The sequence below is a fragment of the Bos mutus genome, chromosome 25, assembly GCF_027580195.1.
Source record: "Bos mutus isolate GX-2022 chromosome 25, NWIPB_WYAK_1.1, whole genome shotgun sequence".
Classification (NCBI taxonomy): Eukaryota; Metazoa; Chordata; class Mammalia; order Artiodactyla; family Bovidae; genus Bos; species Bos mutus.
The window spans coordinates 31,123,895-31,141,825 of record NC_091641.1 but is presented as its reverse complement, the minus strand read 5'-3'; the positions used below and the strand labels follow the sequence as shown (position 1 = coordinate 31,141,825).

At 44.6% G+C, this 17,931-nt stretch overlaps 1 protein-coding gene across 3 annotated transcripts in view; it reads left to right on the top strand.

The window, feature by feature from the left end:
- Window positions 1-17,931, top strand: part of SNX29 (sorting nexin 29) — a 591,844-nt gene that overhangs the window by 204,452 nt on the left and 369,461 nt on the right. For all 3 annotated transcript variants that reach the window (XM_070363126.1, XM_070363128.1, XM_070363127.1), the window contains one exon: window positions 14,273-14,355. In XM_070363126.1, the coding sequence (XP_070219227.1) occupies window positions 14,273-14,355 (83 nt within the window). The remainder of the gene's footprint in view (window positions 1-14,272; window positions 14,356-17,931) is intronic.

Below are 17,931 nucleotides of genomic sequence, written 5' to 3'. Positions count from 1 at the left end.
TAGCCCGACAGCCTCCTCTGTCCAGGGAATTTTCCAGGCGAGGATACAGTGAGTTGCCATTTCCTACTCCAGGGGATCTTCCCAAACCTCAGATTGAACCACATCTCTTGTATCTCCTGTATTGGCAGGTGGGTTCTTTCCCACTGCGCCACCTGGGAAGCTCTGGGGCTGTGGGTAGGTGAGGCTTGAAAAGAAACAAGATCAGGTGTGAGTTGGAGAACTGGGTGGTGGGTCCAGGGAAAGCTGGCTAAGGCTAACCAGGAACCCAGAGTCTGGTTAGCTCCTGGAGACAAGTCTTATGCATGTCTGGAATAGAATCTTACTTTACTTTTCAACTTTGGCAGCCTGTACCTACTCAAAAGGAAAAATTAAAAGAAGTGGGGGAATAAGTGAAGCTCAGAGAGGCCAGGGAATTTTGTCCTTTTTGTTTGTTCATGTGTTTTCAGCACCTCGATCGATGCCTGGCAGTCAGTAATACCTGCTGAATGCATGAGAGAATTGATCCCTTTTTGTAGCCAACACTCTAACCCCCATCTGCTGATGCTTTTGTTAAACTAGTGATGCGTTCAGTAGAGGTTAAATCCAATTGTCTGGCCACGTTCACACCTGCTCTGTTTGGATTTTAAGGCATCTTATGCTCTGGATGTGAGCAGTCAATTTCCAGACAATTAAGGGGTAATAAAACAGTTGAATCTGGAACGGAACATAAACTGATTTTTAAATTTAAAATTTTATTTTTTATAATTTTCTTTCTTTTTGGCTTTGTTGGGTTTTCACTGCTGCAAGGGAGCTTTCTCTGGTTTCGGCAAGCGGGGGCTACTCCTTAGCTGTGGCGTGTAGGCTTCTCGTTGCAGTGGCTTCTCTTACGACACACTGGCTTAGTTGCCCCGCGGCATGTGGAATCTTCCTGGACCAGGGATTGAACCTGTGTCCCCTGCATTGGCAGGCGGGTTCTCAACCACTGGACCACCAGGAAGTCTTAAGCTGGTTTTTGATTCTGCAGTTGAGTCAGGATCTCGGGAAGGAAAGTTCAGGCTTCCATTGAATTCCGCAGCCCTCACTGCCCTGAAGTTGCACAGAACTGCCGCAGTGTATGGACCTCTGTGTGCTGGAAGCCAGAGCAAGCCAGGCTCGGCTGTTTTCTTTGTGTTGATGTCCTCGTGTGAAGCTCGTTTCTGCCTCACGAGTCTTTGGGAGCCACGTCTCAAACTGAGTTTCGAATTGGTGTCTCCTTTCATCAGAGCCACCTTCAAAGCTGCACCCCTGTCGACAGTAACATTTGCTTGATCATCTTTCTTAAAAGGAGATAAATCATAGAGACAGCAAGTAGAATGGTGGCTGCCAGGGGCTGTCGGGGTTGAGTGGGAATGGAGGGCTATTGTTGAATGGGTGTGGAGTTTTTGTTTTTCAGATGAAAAATGTTCCAGAGATGGGTGGTGCTGATGGGGGCGCTGAAACGTGAAGGTACTTAACTCCACAGCACCATATACTTAAAGGTGGTTGAGACGGTAAAGTTTATGTCACGTGTACTTTATCACAATCAAAAATAAAAATTGAAAAGAGAGAAAAGCGGGCAGACCAAGTCTGCTCTGTCAGATGCTCCCTTTTTCACTGTTGCTCTCTTCTGTCTTCCCGCCCCACCCCTCCGCAGTTGGCACGCCCGTGGCTGTGTGGTGCCCGTGTGATGGCCCCTGGTCAGTCTCCTCCTCCTGTCTCACTCTTTTTTTTATTCACTAAATATTTTGGTTTTAATGTCCATACAGTTAAATTCAAGTTTTAAAGGTGTTCAGTTGGCATGAGTTGTAAGCTGTACATCGAAGAATGTAACCCCACCACCGCAGTCTGGAGACGACAGTTCATCACCCCCAGAAGGTCTCCCCCACGGCCCCCTTGTGGTCTCTGCCCATATGCCTAACTCTTGTCTGCCAATGACCTATCCTTCTCCCCTGTAGTTTCCGCTTTTCTAGAGTGTCAAATACATGAGATCACTATATGTATATATATCACTATATACACTATATAACTTCTGGGGACGGGTTTCTTTTATTTGGATGTTTCTGAGATACATCCAAGTCATAACATCCCTGGATAACACATTCAGTTTTATTGACCAGCAGTATCCCTTTGTATGGATGGACCAGGGTTTAACCATTTACCCATTGAAGGGCATTTGAATTGTTTGCCGTTTTTGGTGATTATGCCTGGTGTGGCTGTAAACATTCATGGAGAGATCTTTGTGTGAAAAATGAAAGGTCATTTCCCCAGGAAAAATACTCAGAAGTGAGTTTCTGGGTCATAGGACAGCTTTCTAAAAGGCTGTTTTACTGTTTTCCAGAGTCACCAAACTTTTGTGTATTCCTGCACAGTGGAATTAAGAGTTTTAGTTGCTTCAAGATCCCCCCGGTACTTGATGTTGTCATTTGATTTTTTAAGGTGATTTTACTAGATTCATAGTGCTGTTTCAGGGATTTTGATGATTGGCATCTTTTCATGTGCTTATTTGCCGTCTGTTTATCTTCTTTGGTGAATTGTTTAGGTCTTTTGCCCTCCTCTCCTGCCTTTTTGTGGTTAGTTATGTTTTGTTTGTTTGTTCTGAGAGTTCTTTCAGATAGGAATTCTTTATCTGATTTGTAAATACTTTCTTCCCATCTGCAGCTTGTCTTCTTCCGCTCTTAACAATGACTTTCACAGAGCAAATCAAGATTAACTTTTATTTTTTTAATTATGGCTCATGCTTTTGGTGTTAAATATAAGAACTCTTTGCCAACCCCCGTTGAGGCATGAAGACTTTCTCAAGTTTGTACTTCCATGTTTTACATTTATCTATCTTCCAGTTTGACTTAATATTTGTATAAGGTGTGAAGTATTAGTTGAAGTTTATTTTTTGGTGTATAAATAGCCAGCTGTTTCCAAACTGTTGAAAAGGTCATCCTTGTTTCTGAACTGCTCTTGTACCTTGATCAAAAATTATTTGGCCGTATTCGTGCGAATTTATTTCTGGACTCTGTTCTGTTGATCTGTGTCTTTCCTTGGTCTGTGTTATGTTCCTTGATTGAAGTTGTATAGAAAGTCTTAGAATAGTGTGAGTCCTTTGAATGTTGCTTCTGTTTCACAATGATTTTGGCTTCTGTAGTTTCTTTGCCTTTCTGTGTGAATTTTAGAATCAGCTAACGTATATGTGTAAGACATCCTGCTGGGATTTTTGTTGTACTTGCATTCAGTCTATAGATCAGTCTGGATGGACATCTTACCTCTTACTGGTTTTGAGTCTTACAGCCTCTGAACCTGTTATTTACATCCGTGTAGTTCCGTTTTGATTCCTTACACCCGTGTTTTATGGTTTTTAGCACACAGATCCTGGACATGTTTTTATTGGACTTGCACCTGTGTACTTCATCCTTTATTTTTTTTAAAAAACAACAACAACAAACTAATTTCACTAGGTAGAACCTCCAGTGCTGTGCTGAACAGAAGAGAGAGCTGAGAGAGGCTTCCTGGCTTGTTCTCAGGTTGCACGGGGAAACCGTTCAGTCTTTTGCCACTGAGTGTGGTGTTAGCCGTACAGTTGCTCTTGTGTTTTGTAGGTCTGCTCTTAGTCTTCATATATTGTTTTTTTCTAGTCTGCTAGTGAAGTGTGTTGATGACATATTAAAAATTTCTTTCTCCTGATTTCATCATTCAGAAACAAGCTCTGTTAATATTGTGCGGTGTGTATATTCCTTCCTTCCTTTCATTGGGCCTTAGTTATGGCACCCAGATCTTTGTTGTATCATGTGGAGTCTTTTGTTGTGGCTCGTGGACTCTCTAGTTGTGGCATGTGGGCTTCAGTATTTGGAGCACTCGGGCTCAGTTGCTCCATGACATGTGGGATCTTAGTTCTCCGACCAGGGATCGAACCCACTTCTCCAGGATTTCAAGGCAGATTCTTTATCGCTGGACCACCAGGGAAGCCCCAATATCCTGGCATGTATATTTCTAGTGCAAATGAAAAGTGAAAGTCGCTTAGTCATGTCTGACTCTTTGTGACGTCATGGACTGTAGCCTGCCAGGCTCCTCTGTCCATGGAATTCTCTAGGCAAGAATCCTGGAGTAGGTTGCTGTTTCTTCTCCAAGGGATCTTCCTGACCCAGGGATCAAAACCAGGTCTCCCGCATTGCAGGTGGATTCTTTGACATCTGATGGAAATATATGCCAGTAAATATACCTGAGGGGTTAAACATACTTTCTTTGTTCTCTGCTGCATTCACGTCATCCTGTATCGTCAGTGTTTATCCATGTTAATAGACATGTATATTCATTAGGGTTTCCCTGGTGTCTTAATGGTGAATAATCTGCCTGTCAGTGCAGGAGACATGGGTTCGATCCCTGGGTCGGGAAGATCCCCTGGAGAAGAAAATGGTAACCCACTCCAGTGTTCTTGCCTGGGAAGAATTGTGTCCTCCTGGACAGAGGAGCCTGGAGGGGTACAGTCCATGATCTTGCAAAGAGTTGGACACGACTTAGCGACTAAACAACAAACAACAACAATGATATTCATCACAAAAAACAGTGTCTTATTACAGATGGATAAACCATGTCAGCCTCTTCACTCTCCCAATGTCAGCAGGTAATTTGTAACCAATTTCTTTCTGATAACATTTACAGCATCCGCATGTGTATGTTTTGAGACTTCCCTTATTTCCTGAGCATGGTTTCCTAGAAGTGGAGCTGTTGGCTCAAAAGATAAACAGTTCTTGAGGCTGTTGATTCATATTTAGAAAAAGCTCACCTCGGACCCCCTGTTTCCTTTTGTGAGCGGTCTGCTGATGGGCAGCAGAGGCTTGAGCTGTGTAACCCTAGGACAGTCCCTTAACCTCTGAGCAAAGCTGGCAGGTCAGGAGAATCCTGTTCACGTTTGCACAGCAGGCCGTCCAACCAGGAGATCCTGCAGACCTATGCTCATCCTCTCTCATTTCCCAGTGGACTCCCTCGAAGGCTTTACGTTTTCAACTTTGTCCTGTTCATTTAATTCCCTGAATTTTTATAATTCCAGCTAGAGACTTTGGAGTTAAAGGACATGGGTTTGAATCCCAGATGTGTTTATGTTGTTTGACTCTCTGGGCCTCAGCTTTCCCATCTGAAAAATGGGCACAGTACAACCAACCTCATGAGGCATTATTGGTGACCCAGCAAGAGCAATCGTATGGTTGAAAGGAAAAGGACGTGGACTGACTTGGAGAGACATGAGTGTGAATGGTGGCCCTGACTAGTATAACAGTGTGAATTCTTTTTTATTGACCGCTGAACCTCTCTGAGCTTCAGTTCCTTCCCCTGTAGAAATGCAAGTAATAAAAGTCGGGGACAGTAACCCCTCTCGCAGAGCTCTTGTGTAGACTGAACGAGAGCAGGCCATGTCTGCAACCCCTTGAATGTTCAGAGCCCCTCTCGGAGGTGAATACTCTTGTGTTGCAGGTTCAATTCAGTCATTCTGTTGTGTCCGACTCTTTGCGACCCCATGAACTGCAGCATGCCAGGCTTCCCTGTCCTTCACCAACTACTGGAGCCTGCTCAAACTCATGTCCATTGAGTCGGTGATGCCATCCAACCGTCTCATCCTCTGTCATCCCCTTCTCCTCCTGCCTTCAATCTTTCCTGGCATCAGAGTCTTTTCAAATGAGTCAGTTCTTCACATCAGGTGGCCAAAGTATTGGAGTTTCAGCTTCAGCATCAGTCCTTCCAATGAACACCCAGGACTGATCTCTTTTAGGATGGACTGGTTGGATCTCCTTGCAGTCCAGGGGACTCTCAAGAGTCTTCTCCAACACCACAGTTCAAAAGCATCAGTTCTTCGATGCTCAGCTTTTTTTACAGTCCAACTCTCACATCCATACATGACAACTGGAAAAACCATAGCTTTGACTAGATGGACTTTTGTTGGCAAAGTAATGTCTCTGCTTTTTAATATGCTGTCTAGGTTGGTTTTAACTTTTCTTTCAAGGAGTAAGTGTCTTAATTTCATGGCTGCAGTCACCATCTGCAGTGATTTTGGAGCCCCCTAAAATAAAATCTCCCACTGTTTACATTGTTTCCCCATCTATTCGCCATGAAGTGATGGGACTGGATGCCATAATCTTTGTTTTCTAAATGTTGAGTTTAAGCCAACTTTTTCACTCTCCTCTTTCACTTTCATCAAGAGCTCTTTAATTCTTCTTTACTTTCTGCCATAAGGGTGGTGTCATCTGCGTATCTGAGGTTATTGATATTTCTCCTGGTAATCTTGATTCCAGCTTGTGCGTCATATAGACTGGCATTTCACATGATGTACTCTATGTATAAGTTAAACAAGCAGTGTGACAATATATAGACTTGACATACTCCTTTTCCAATTTGGAACCAGTCCATTGTTCCATGTCCAGTTCTAACTGTTGCTTCTTGACCTGCATACAGATTTCCCAGGAGGCAGGTAAGGCAGTCTGGTCCAACTCTCACATGTACATTTTCCAGTACATGACTACTGGAAAAACCATAGCTTTGACTAGACGGACTTTTGTTGGCAAAGTAACGTGTCTGCTTTTTAGTATGCTGTCTAGGTTTGTCATAACTTTTCTTCCAGGAAGCAAGTGTCTTTTAATTTCATGGCTGCAGTCACCATCTGCACTCATTTTGGAGCCCAAGAAAATAAAATCTGTCACCATTTCCATTGTTTCCCCATCTATTTGCCATGAAGTGATGGGACCGGATGCCATGATCTTCATTTTTTGAATGTTAAGTTTAAGCCAGCTTTTTCACTCTCCTTTTTCACTTTCATCAAGAGGCTCTTCAGTTCTTCTTCGCTTTCTGCCATAAGGGTGGTGTCATCTGCATATCTAAGGTTATTGATATTTCTCCCAGCAACTTATTCCAGCTTATGCTTCATCCAGCCTGGTATTTCACACGATGTACTCTGCATAGAAGTTAAATAAGCAGGGTGACAATACACAGCCTTGACATACTCCTTTCCCAATTTGGAATCAGTCCATTGTTCCGTGTCCTGTTCTAACTATTGCTCCTTGACCTGCATACAGATTTCTCAGGAGGCAGGTAAGGCGGTCTGGTATTCCCATCTCTTTCAGAATTTTCCACAGTTTGTTGTGACCCACACAGTCAAAGGCTTTGGCATAGTCGATAAAGACAAAGTAGACATTTTTCTGAAACACTCTTGCTTTTTCGATGATCCAGCGGATGTTGGTGATTTGATCTCTGGTTCCTCTGCCTTTTCTAATTCCAGCTTGAATATCTTGAAGTTCACGTAATGTGGAAGTCTGGCTTGGAGAATTTTGAGAGTTACTTTGCTAGTGTGTGAGATGAGTACAGTTGTGTGGTAGTTTGAGCATTCTTTGGCGTTACCTTTCTTTGGGATTGGAATGAAAACTGACCTTTTCCAATCCTGTGACCAGTGCTGAGTTTTCCAAATTTGCTGACATACTGAGTTACAGCACTGAAGTAGCTCAACTGGAATTCCATTACCTCCCCTAGCTTTGTTCATAGTGATGCTCCTAAAGCCCACTTGACTTCGCCTTCCAGGATGTCTGGCTCTAGGTGAGTGATCACTCCATCATGGTTATCTGGGTCATTGAGATCTTTTTTGTACACTTCTTCTGTATATTCTTGCCACCTCTTCTTAATATCTTCTGCTTCTGTGAGGTCCATACCATTTCTGTCCTTTATTGTGCCCATCTTTGCATGAAATGTTCCCTTGGTATCTCCAATTTTCTTGAAGAGATCACTAGTCTTTCCCATTCTATTGTTTTCCTCTGTTTCTTTACATTGTTCACTTAAGAAGCTTTCTTTTCTCTCCTTGCTATTCTTTGGAACTTTACATTCATTTGGGTATATCTTTCCTTTTTGCCTCTCTTCACAGCTATTTGTAAGGCCTCCTCAGACAACCATTTAGCCTTTTTGCATTTTTCTTTGGAATGGTCTTGATCACTGCCTCCTGTACAGTGTCACAGACCTCTGACCATAGTTCTTCAGGGACTCTGTCTATCAGATTTAATCCCCTGAATCTATTTGTCATTTCCACTGTATAATCGTAAGGGATTCAATGTAGGTCATACGAGAACCGTCTAGTGGTTTTCCCTACTTTCTTCAATTTAAGTCTGAATTTGGCAATAAGGTGTTTATGATCTGAGCCACAGTTAGCTCCCGGTCTTTTGCTGACTGTATAGAGCTTCTTCATTTTCGGCTGCAAAGAATATAAACAATCTGATTTCGGTATTGACCATCTGGTGATGTCCATGTGTAGAGTCTTCTCTTGAGTTGTTGGAAGAGGGTGTTTGCTATGACCAGTGCGTTCTCTTGACAAAGCTCTGTTAGCCTTTGCCCTGCTTCATTCTGTACAGGTAGAAAATGTGTTGCAGGTAGGAAAGTGTATTTCCTATTTTCCATGGAGGGAGCTTCTGAATGAAGTTTTCCCCATAGGAGGTCTTGGCACTGAGCTGCCTCTTATGTCTTAACTGGCATGGAGGGTTTTCAAGGAGGTGGAAGCATCATAAATGCCCATCTCTGCCATGCCCACATGGACAGTGCTTTTCTATCAGAGATATGGTTTTCTTGCCCTAGAATTTCTTTCCCATTTCTAGAGGGCTGTGCCCAGTATGAAAATGCAGCATTTCACAAACTATTCGGTTTGAGGAGTTAGTAGACGCTCAGTGTACATAAATATATTGAGGGCTCTGAGAAGCCCTGGGGAGGAGGGGGAGGGCGACAGAACTTTTCTAATGTTTCTAAACATCTCTAACTCTCTTCTTCCGTCTGTCTGTCTTGGAATCCGTTGTCATCCCTGGGAATACAATTTGGAAAGGACTCTGTAAGCAAAGGTCCCCTCCTTATTTGCTTATTTTCTCTAAAGCAAAGGTTCTCTTCCTCAGATGTGTCACTGCTCTCGTGGTCTTCACCACGTGGTGTACTGCCCGTTACTCATTCCATAATGCTTATCGTGCAATCCACTCACTTTTAAAAACTTTTACATACCTTTCCAAAGGATTCTTTATATCAGGGGTTCCCAATGCCTGATGATCTGAGGTGGAGCGGATGTAAATAATAGTAGAAATAAAGTGCACAAATAAATGTAATGCACTAGAACCATTCCTCCTTACCCTCCGGTCCATGGAAAAACTCTTCATAAAACCAGTCCCTGGTGCCAAAAAGCTAGGGGACTGCTGCTGCTCTGTATCATTTATGTGCCATACATGGAAAACTGGTGTTTTGAAACATACCAGAAGAACTGCCTAGGCGTTAAAATATGAACAGTTCGGTGAAGCCCGCAGCCGATCTCCAGGATGTACCAGCTTTGGGAGATTCTGTTCTAGTTCATCCTCTGTGTTTTCTTTTTTTCTTTCCCTGAACTGTGAGGAAGTTGTATCCCACCCCCACCCCTGCTTAAGAGTGGAAAGAACTGGGTGGGTACTAAAGAGGCGGCAGGGAGGGGGGTGTCTTCGGGTTTCTCTTCCCTTTCACGGGATGCACTTAATCATTGTCCCGTCCTGTCATCTGGTGAGGTGGCAGAGGAAACGGCATTCTTATTTGATCATCAGGATTGATACATTCTATATGCTTCTTTTGTCTACAGATTAAAGTTCTATTGTGTGTTAATCGCCCAGTCAGTCTGACTCTTTGCGACCCCACGGACTGTAGCCTATCAGGCTCTTCTGTTCATGGGATTTTCTGGGCAAAAACACTGGAGTGCGTTGCCATTTCCTCCTCCAGGGGATCTTGCCAACCCAAGGATTGAACCTAGGTCTCCTGCATTGCAAGCAGATTCTTCTGAACCACCAGGGAAGTCCAGAGTTCTATTGGCTGGTTGCAAATTAGTCATTCAGAGCCTAGGAATTATTTTCTCGGGCCATTGACTTGTTAGGGATCTATTTGTTTATTTTTTTGGCTGCATCGGGTCTTAGCTGTGGTGCACGGCGTCTCTAGCTGTGGCGAGGGGCTCAGTAGTGGCACTAAGGCAGCTCCTGCCCCCAGACCCTCTTGTCTTATTTGGGTTACTCAAGTCTCGTCTGTCTGCCTGCTGTGGTCATTTGAGCCTGTATCTCATCTTCAGATTGTTACGAACGTCAGTTAAAATACTGGGCTGGATAGAACCACATGCATGATGTGACCGTGTCAGCATCCTGGATTTGCCATCAGAGCATAGTTTATAGAAGGTGTAACCCCTGGGGGAGGCTGGGCCAAGGGTATACAGGACCTCTCAGTAATGTCTTTGCAACTTTCTGGGTCTATAAGTACTTCAAAATAAAAATGGAAACAAAGGCCTCATCTTTCCCGGGATCCGTAGCTAGTTGCCTCTCTGGGGCAGTCAGTGGGTCCTCCCGATGTTCGTGTTTGTGTCAGGAGCAGTTCTACTGGCCTGACAGTGTGCCTTTCCCGCAGAAGGCAAACAAGTTCATTGAGGCAAAGTTGGCTGGGATGAATTTATGGTTCCTAAAGCTGCCCATCTGTAGTGTATTCTCCACGATATCTCATCATTTTGATGAAAGTTGGATTTGTATTAAAGGTCTTGATCTTCCCCTGTTAGGTCGATCTCTCTTGTGGCATGCAGGAGCTTTAGTTGGGGCATGCTAACTCTGAGTTGCAGCAGGTGGGATCTAGTTCCCTGACCAGGGATCGAACCCAGGCCTGTTGCATTGGGAGTGCAGAGTCTTAGCCGCTGGACCACCATAGAAGCCTTAATATTTAGATAGTGTTAAGATGTTAATAGTGGAGAAGGCAATGGCACCCCACTCCAGTACTCTTGCCTGGAAAATCCCATGGATGGAGGAGCCTGGTAGGCTGAAGTCCATGGGGTCTCGAAGAGTCGAACACGACTGAGCGACTTCACTTTCACTTTTTACTTTCATGCATTGGAGAAGGAAATGGCAACCCACTCCAGTGTTCTTGCCTGGAGAATCCCAGGGACGGAGGAGCCTGATGGGCTGCCGTCTCTGGGGTCGCACAGAGTCGGACACGACTGAAGCGACTTAGCAGCAGCAGCAGCAGCAGCAAGATGTTAAAAGATGCCTCCAAACCAGAAGAAAAGCATCCTCTTGAACATTTCAGTGCTGGCTGCAGAGTTGACAATGAACTAGGCAGCTGAGGGTTGGCCTGGATGGTGTGCTTGGGCAAACTGAGGCTTGACAGCCCAACCCAACTCACCAGTCGCTGGGCCTGAGTAAACCTACCTCTTCTTGCCTCTTGCCTAACGTTCTGAACATATCATTGTTAAATTAGGCCATTTGTTGTTCAACCTAAGTCTTGTCTGACTCCTTGCAACCCCATGGACTGCAGTTCACCAGGCTTCCCTATTCTTCATTATCTCCTGGAGTTTTCTCAGACTCATGTTCACTGAGTAGATGATGCCATCTAACCATCTCATCCTCTGTTGCCCACTTCTCCTCCTGCCCTCAATCTTTCCCAGCATCAGGGTCTTTTGTAATGAGTCGGCTATTCACATCAGGTGGCCAAAATATTGGAGCTTCGGCATCAGTCTTTCCAATGAATATGTAGGACTGATTTCCTTTAGGATTGACTGATTTGATATCCTTGCAGTCCAAGGGACCCTTGAGAGTCTTTTCCAGCACTGCAGACCATACAGAGATGCATATCAATTTCTTTCCCTTATTTTAAGCTATGTGCTTGGAATTCACACGAGGGGATTAGGAGTAAGCTGGATGAATGACAAGAGCTGGCAAGGGGATCCAGGAAAAGTAGCTGTGTCAGCATGTCCGTTGGGCAGTGTTTTCCTGCCCGCAGATCTCGAGATTCCTTAGTTGTTTATTACCTTCAGACACTGGCTCTTTGTATCACAGAGAAAGTGCAGCTGCCAAGAGAAGCATTTGTGACAGGCTGTCTAGGAGGAGGAGGATAATTAAGGAACTCCTTCATGTCTGACTTTCTTTCCAAGTTTCTGAGATGAAACTTGGTGACACCTCAGTATATGGTCATGTCTGCAGTTGGTACTTGTGTTCTTTCTGCCAAAATACAGTGCAGAAAAGCACAATGCCAGGTGCCATCTCTGTGGGCTGAGGTATAATAAGATGCATCAGAAACAGAGTCAGTGATTTGCAGTCTGCAGTTTGGCAGTCTGCAGTTTTTCCACTGAGCATATATGTGGCATATTATTACCAAGGAATGGCATCTCCATCCATAAATAGATGGAATCAGAAGCTTACCTTGGTGAATTGTTAAATGAGACAAACCAGTTGTAGAAAAATTTATAGCAGGACCCAGTTGCATAAAGTAAACTCTGAGTGTATTGGGTTTGTAGTGACTCTGTGAGCATGGAGGAGACATGAAATGTGTGTACCAGATGTTTAATGGTGGTTGCCACGGAGAAGGATGTGTGGGACAGTAGACAGAGGGAAAAAGTCTTCAAACAGAAAAATTTTGAGGCATGTGAAATTGTGTTTCACCTGTGAATAATTATATTCAGTGATGTATATATGTGTGCACGCTCAGGCGAGAGTTGATAGAATGAAAGTAAAAATGTTGTTATTCATTTTCTCAGTTGTGTCCAACTCTTCGTGACCCCAGAGATTGCAGCATATCCCTGTCCTTCACCATCTCCCGGACCTTACTCAAACTCATGTCCATTGAGTCGGTGACGCCGTCAAACCATCTCATCCTCTGTCGTCTGTTTGTCCTCCTGCCTTCTATCTTTCCCAACATCAGGGTCTTTTCCAGTGAGTCTGTTTTTCACATCAGGTGGTCAAAGTATTGGAGCTTCAGCTTTAGCATCAGTCTTTCCAATGAATATTCAGGGTTTGATTTCCTTTAGGATTGACTGCTTTGATCTCCTTGCTGGTAAGAGACTCTCAGGAGTCTTAAGAAGTTAGTGAGATTTACTTCAAGGATTTTTAGTGGAATTTTTACATTCCTTCTTAAATGTGTTCTGATTGAGTATTTTGCAATGAGTGTTTTATTTTTTATAATCATAAGAGACACCCAATCGTAAACCTGTTTTCATCGTAAGGCAATATTCCAGCATATGTAAGAATACTCAGGCTTAAAACCTTGTGGGATAGGGAATGTGTAGAAGCAGAAAGTGTGGAAGAGGCATTTGTCTCTGGGGCTGAGGTAAGAAACCAGTTTCAAATCCCAAGAGAGACCGAGAAGCGCTCACTGGGGCCTTGGAGACACAGACCTGGGTTTGTATCCAGACTCTGTGTCTTACATATGACCTTGGCGTTGGCCATGTGACCGTCTCCATGACCTGGGTTTGTATCCAGACTCTGTGTCTTACATATGACCTTGGCGTTGGCCATGTGACCGTCTCCATGACCTGGGTTTGTATCCAGACTCTGTGTCTTACATATGACCTTGGCGTTGGCCATGTGACCGTCTCCATGCCCCAGCTCCTCTCCTGCAGAACGAGGAGGGTGTTACAGGGTCACCGCACCTGACGTATTGTTAGGTACTTAAGAAGCATGCTTCCATTGAATGAAGAGTGGATGAATGTATATATGCGTGCTTGATTCACTGAGGTCACACATGTGAAGTCTGAACTATGTGGTAAATTCTCAGCAGATGGTATTTTTCTCTCCTGACTTTCATGTCCTAGTCCTCAGCCAGGGTACCTGGGGAGTGAAGTCAGTGGAGTGGGATCTTGTCATTGCCCGAGTTTCAAGTTCCATCCTACAGTCTCACCTGGGGAGAGGGGTGGGGCAGGTAGACTCAGTTAACTGCTTTTCATCATTGTACCACACTTTGAGAATCTGTAAAGTGGGTGGTGGTGTGCTAATATGTACCTTGGAAGGTTTGAATGAGATAATAAAGGCTTCATGTGATGCCTGGCAAATAGTGTTTAATACGTGTTCAGTTCAGTCACTCAGTCGTGTCCAAGTACGTGTAGTAGTTACTAAAAACACTGAGTGTTCCCCAAGGAAACAATAGCTAGTATGTATTTGTGTAAATGGACATACTGTAAATTTGTCCATTTTTACAGTTTCTGTAAATACTAGAGTGCCTGACACAGTCGTCACCTAACAGGTTGTTAGATTCAAATAACCTGAGGACCGCACATGCCAGCATCCTGAATTTGTGGGTGCTGAAACCAATTAGCGCTTATTTCCGCCATGAATGAGTGGTTCTTGATGGCATTACACAAACGTGCCCTCGCTAACCTTATCTTTCCAGCAAAGATCTCTAAAACAGAATATATTAATATTTACCAGATGCACACTGTGTATTTTCCTTACGCAGATTCTCTTCCTTCCTTGGGTCTAAGTTGCCAATTTTAAAATACATTTTTCTGACATTCTTGTGCCCACAGAGAAAATGAAGTGCTCAAAGTGCAACTGAAGAAATACGTAGGCGCTGTCCAGATGCTGAAAAGAGAAGGTCAAACAGCCGAAGGTGAGGGGCAGAGGGAACCCGGGGGGGGGCGGGGCTGCACCCCTGTGCCTGGCCCGGCGGACGCTCAGCATGGGAGGAATACACCTGCAGGTGAGTTAGAAAAACAGTGCTGCTTAGGATCCCGGAAAATTAATTAATGAAAGACCCTGCTCTTCATTCTTGCAAAAGTAAGACTTACTTGCTAGACTGTTAGCAATCATTGTATCAATTTGTGCAGTTAGGGAATTTTATGACTAAAGTCTTAAGATATTTGCAAGGTGGTGAACCTGTAGCACAATTAAGTCATGTCAGGCCATGGGTGAAAGCAACAGAATGCCAAAGTGGTGGGGTTAGGCTGATCAGGCTCCAACCCCAGTTCCAGTTCTGTTTCCTAATCTCTCTGTACCTCAGTTTTCTCATCTATAAAATGGGGGCAGCTGGCAGCACCTGCCTCATGAGGCGATCCATGTAGACGTCTTAGCATAACGCCTACCAGAGAGGGAGCACTGAGTAGGTTTGTCGTTCAGTCACTAAGTCTTGTCGAACTCTTTGCGACCCCACGGGTGGCAGCACACCAGGCTTCCCTGTCCTTCACCGTCTCCTGGAGCTGGCTCAAACTCCAGTGTCCGTTGAGTCAGTGAGGCCATCCAACCATCTCATTCTGTTGTCCCCTTCTCCTCCTGCCCTCAATCTTTCCCAGCATTAAAATCTTTTCCAGTGAGTCAGTCCTTCACATTAAGTGGCCAAAGTGTTGGAGCTTCATCATCAGCCCTTCCAATGAATGTTCAGGGTTGATTTCCTTTAGGATTGACTGGTTTTATCTCCTTGCTGTCCAAGGAACTCTCAAGTCTGCTCCAGCACCACAATTTGAAAGCATCAATTCTTTGGCACTTAGCTTTCTTTATAGTCCAACTCTCACATCTGCACATGACTACTGGAGTAGATTTTAGCTGCAAATAATAATATTCTTGATCAGAAATACAAGTAGATAGAGGAGTGATCACCTGGGCAAGATCCCACCAAATACGGTGGTGCCGTGTGCTTCCTCCCGTGCAGTTTGGCTGTGCTTTAACTGTCGTGACTCTGCTGAAATGTTTCTTAGGTCAGCCTGCAGACAGGGTATTTAACTAGGGCTAAAGTGTCTTGCGACCTTCAGCCAACTGACCAGAACAAGATTTTCTTATACAAAAACAAGCCCTTGGAGTGTGGACATTTGAACAGAGGGGAGTATGCTCCATGCTCACAGGTCTTGGGAGTCAGCCAGTCCTGAATTCGAGTTCAGGCGCATCCTCCATAACTTGACCTCTTGGAGTTACTTAGCCATCTGAAAGAGGAAACGCCACACCAGTGTTAGGGGAAATCACACGAGTGGCACGAGGGTTGTCGTGGGGATTTACCAAGACAGTGAATGCAGAGCCTTCATTCATGTAGCACCCGGTGTATAGTTGGTATCCAGTACATGTAGTCATTTCTCTGTGTCATAGAGACAGGATTATAATCTGAGTGTGATTTGCATAGTAATATCATGAAAGATTGGACTTTTTTTGAGTGTTTGTATTTATTATGGTCTCCATTTGATGAGGTTCAACATGTTGATTTTCTTTTTGCTTTTCTTTGATAGCATGCCTTGCTTTCTTCATCACTAGTTTGTAACTGCCTCCAGTCTGGCGGTTATCACTGCAGCATTAATCTTGTCTTTCTCAGGGGGACCATCACCCTTTCCACACAGATACTGCTCGTGTGGCCCGGACTCCATCTCATTACACTGGGTTGTGTCTGCGTTGGCCTTGTGACTCCTCGCTTCTCATCTCTGTTTCCCCAGCACCTGGCTTTTGTAGCCATTCATTTCATTCACTGCATGTTTTGAATGAGTAGTTTAGCCCTTTATCCTTTCCAAGCAAGTTCAAGTCTATTCACATTTGACTCAGTAATCCCGGGATGAGTAGGTGTTTCCCCTGTGTTTTAAAATATTCGTTATTAGAGGTTCAGGAGAGCTTAAAAGTCTTGTCTGTGGCTTTGGGGTGGGAATGAACTCAGGTCATTTCCTTCCAAATCCCTGATTCTTTGCCTTACGAACTTGTTGAACTAGCGTTCAGAGGCCTTTCCCGGGGGCCACGTGCCCGTGCCTCCTCTCCGGGGATCGCGGCATGGGGCTGGGGGCTCGGTCTGCAGGTTTAGATGTGTGACTCTCATGCAGGTGGCCTGTGGACTGTGCCACCGCCGTTTCTGAAATCTATACTCTGCCCTCACAGGAATTTAATTTGATCCTGTAAGAAAATTAAACTTGGGGTGGGGAATACCACTGGGCTTGAATTTGGTTTAAAGTCTGCAATACTATATAGTACATTTCTGAGTAGGAGCATTTTTGGAATGAGTCGTCCCCCCCACCCCCCAAAAACAGAAGCTACAACATAGAGAAGGGTTTCTCGCCGCAGCCGAAGTCGATTTTCCTAAGACCCAGCTTGAATGTGCTGAGCCAGAGCTGTGTTTGTGGTAACCCTTAAGTGGAACAGAGCAGAGAGGATGAAGCATACTTTGTCACTCATTCATAGTCCTTTTGTTTGTTGTTCAGTTGCTCAGTTCAGTTCAGTCACTCAGTTGTGTCTGACTCTTTGTGACCCCATGGACTGCAGCACGCCAGGCCTCCATGTCCATCACCAACTTCTGGAGTTTACCCAAACTCATGTCCATTGAGTTGGTGATGCCATCCCACCATCTCATCCTCTGTCATCCCCTTCTCCTCCTGACTTCGGTCTTTCCCACCATTAGGGTCTTTTCCAATGGGTCAGTTCTTTGCATCAGGTGGCCAAATGATTGGAGTTTCAGCTTCATTATCAGTCCTTCAAATGAATATTCAGGACTGATTTCCTTTAGGATTGACTGGTTTGTTTTCCCTGCAGTCCAAGAGAGACTCTTAAGAGTCTTCTCCAACACCACAATTAGGAAGCATCAGTTCTTCAGCACTCAGCCTTCTTTATGGCCCAGCTCTAACAGCCGTACATGACTACTGGAAAAACCATAGCTTGGACTCTCCAGAACTTCATCGGCAAAGTCCCTTTTGCAGTCCCTTGCCACTCTATTTTCACCAGGTCAGAGAAGACCATCTGCCATATCTGGGAGTCATCCTGGGTGGAAGGTCTTTATGAAAGTCCTTCAGTGCAGGCATGAACTGAGTGATGCCCTTCTCTTCCTTGCTTAAGTCCTGCATTTTATTCTTTCTTCCACTTAAGTAAAATTCGTGAGCACCAGCTAACATGCCAGACACCAGCAAGCAGCCTGATTAGAAGATGTGCTTTCAGAAATTGTGCTCTGGCCTTTCCAGAGCCTTTACCTAATTTTCAAGTGATGTCATCTACTACTCAGAGAAATTGGGGCTCACTCCTCAACCCCAGCCAGCTGTTGACTCAGTTTGTTGAAAACTATGGCATATGTGCCCTGGCCAGATTGGGGTGCCTTGGGGTGCCCTTGTCAAGCTGTGGTATCTTGGGGATGTCCTAGACAGGCTGCGGTGGGGGACTTGGTGTTTCTGGGGAGCTGGGGACAAGGGGTAGGGAGAGGTTGGCCAGGGAGAGTCTTTTCTGATCCGGGATTTGCATG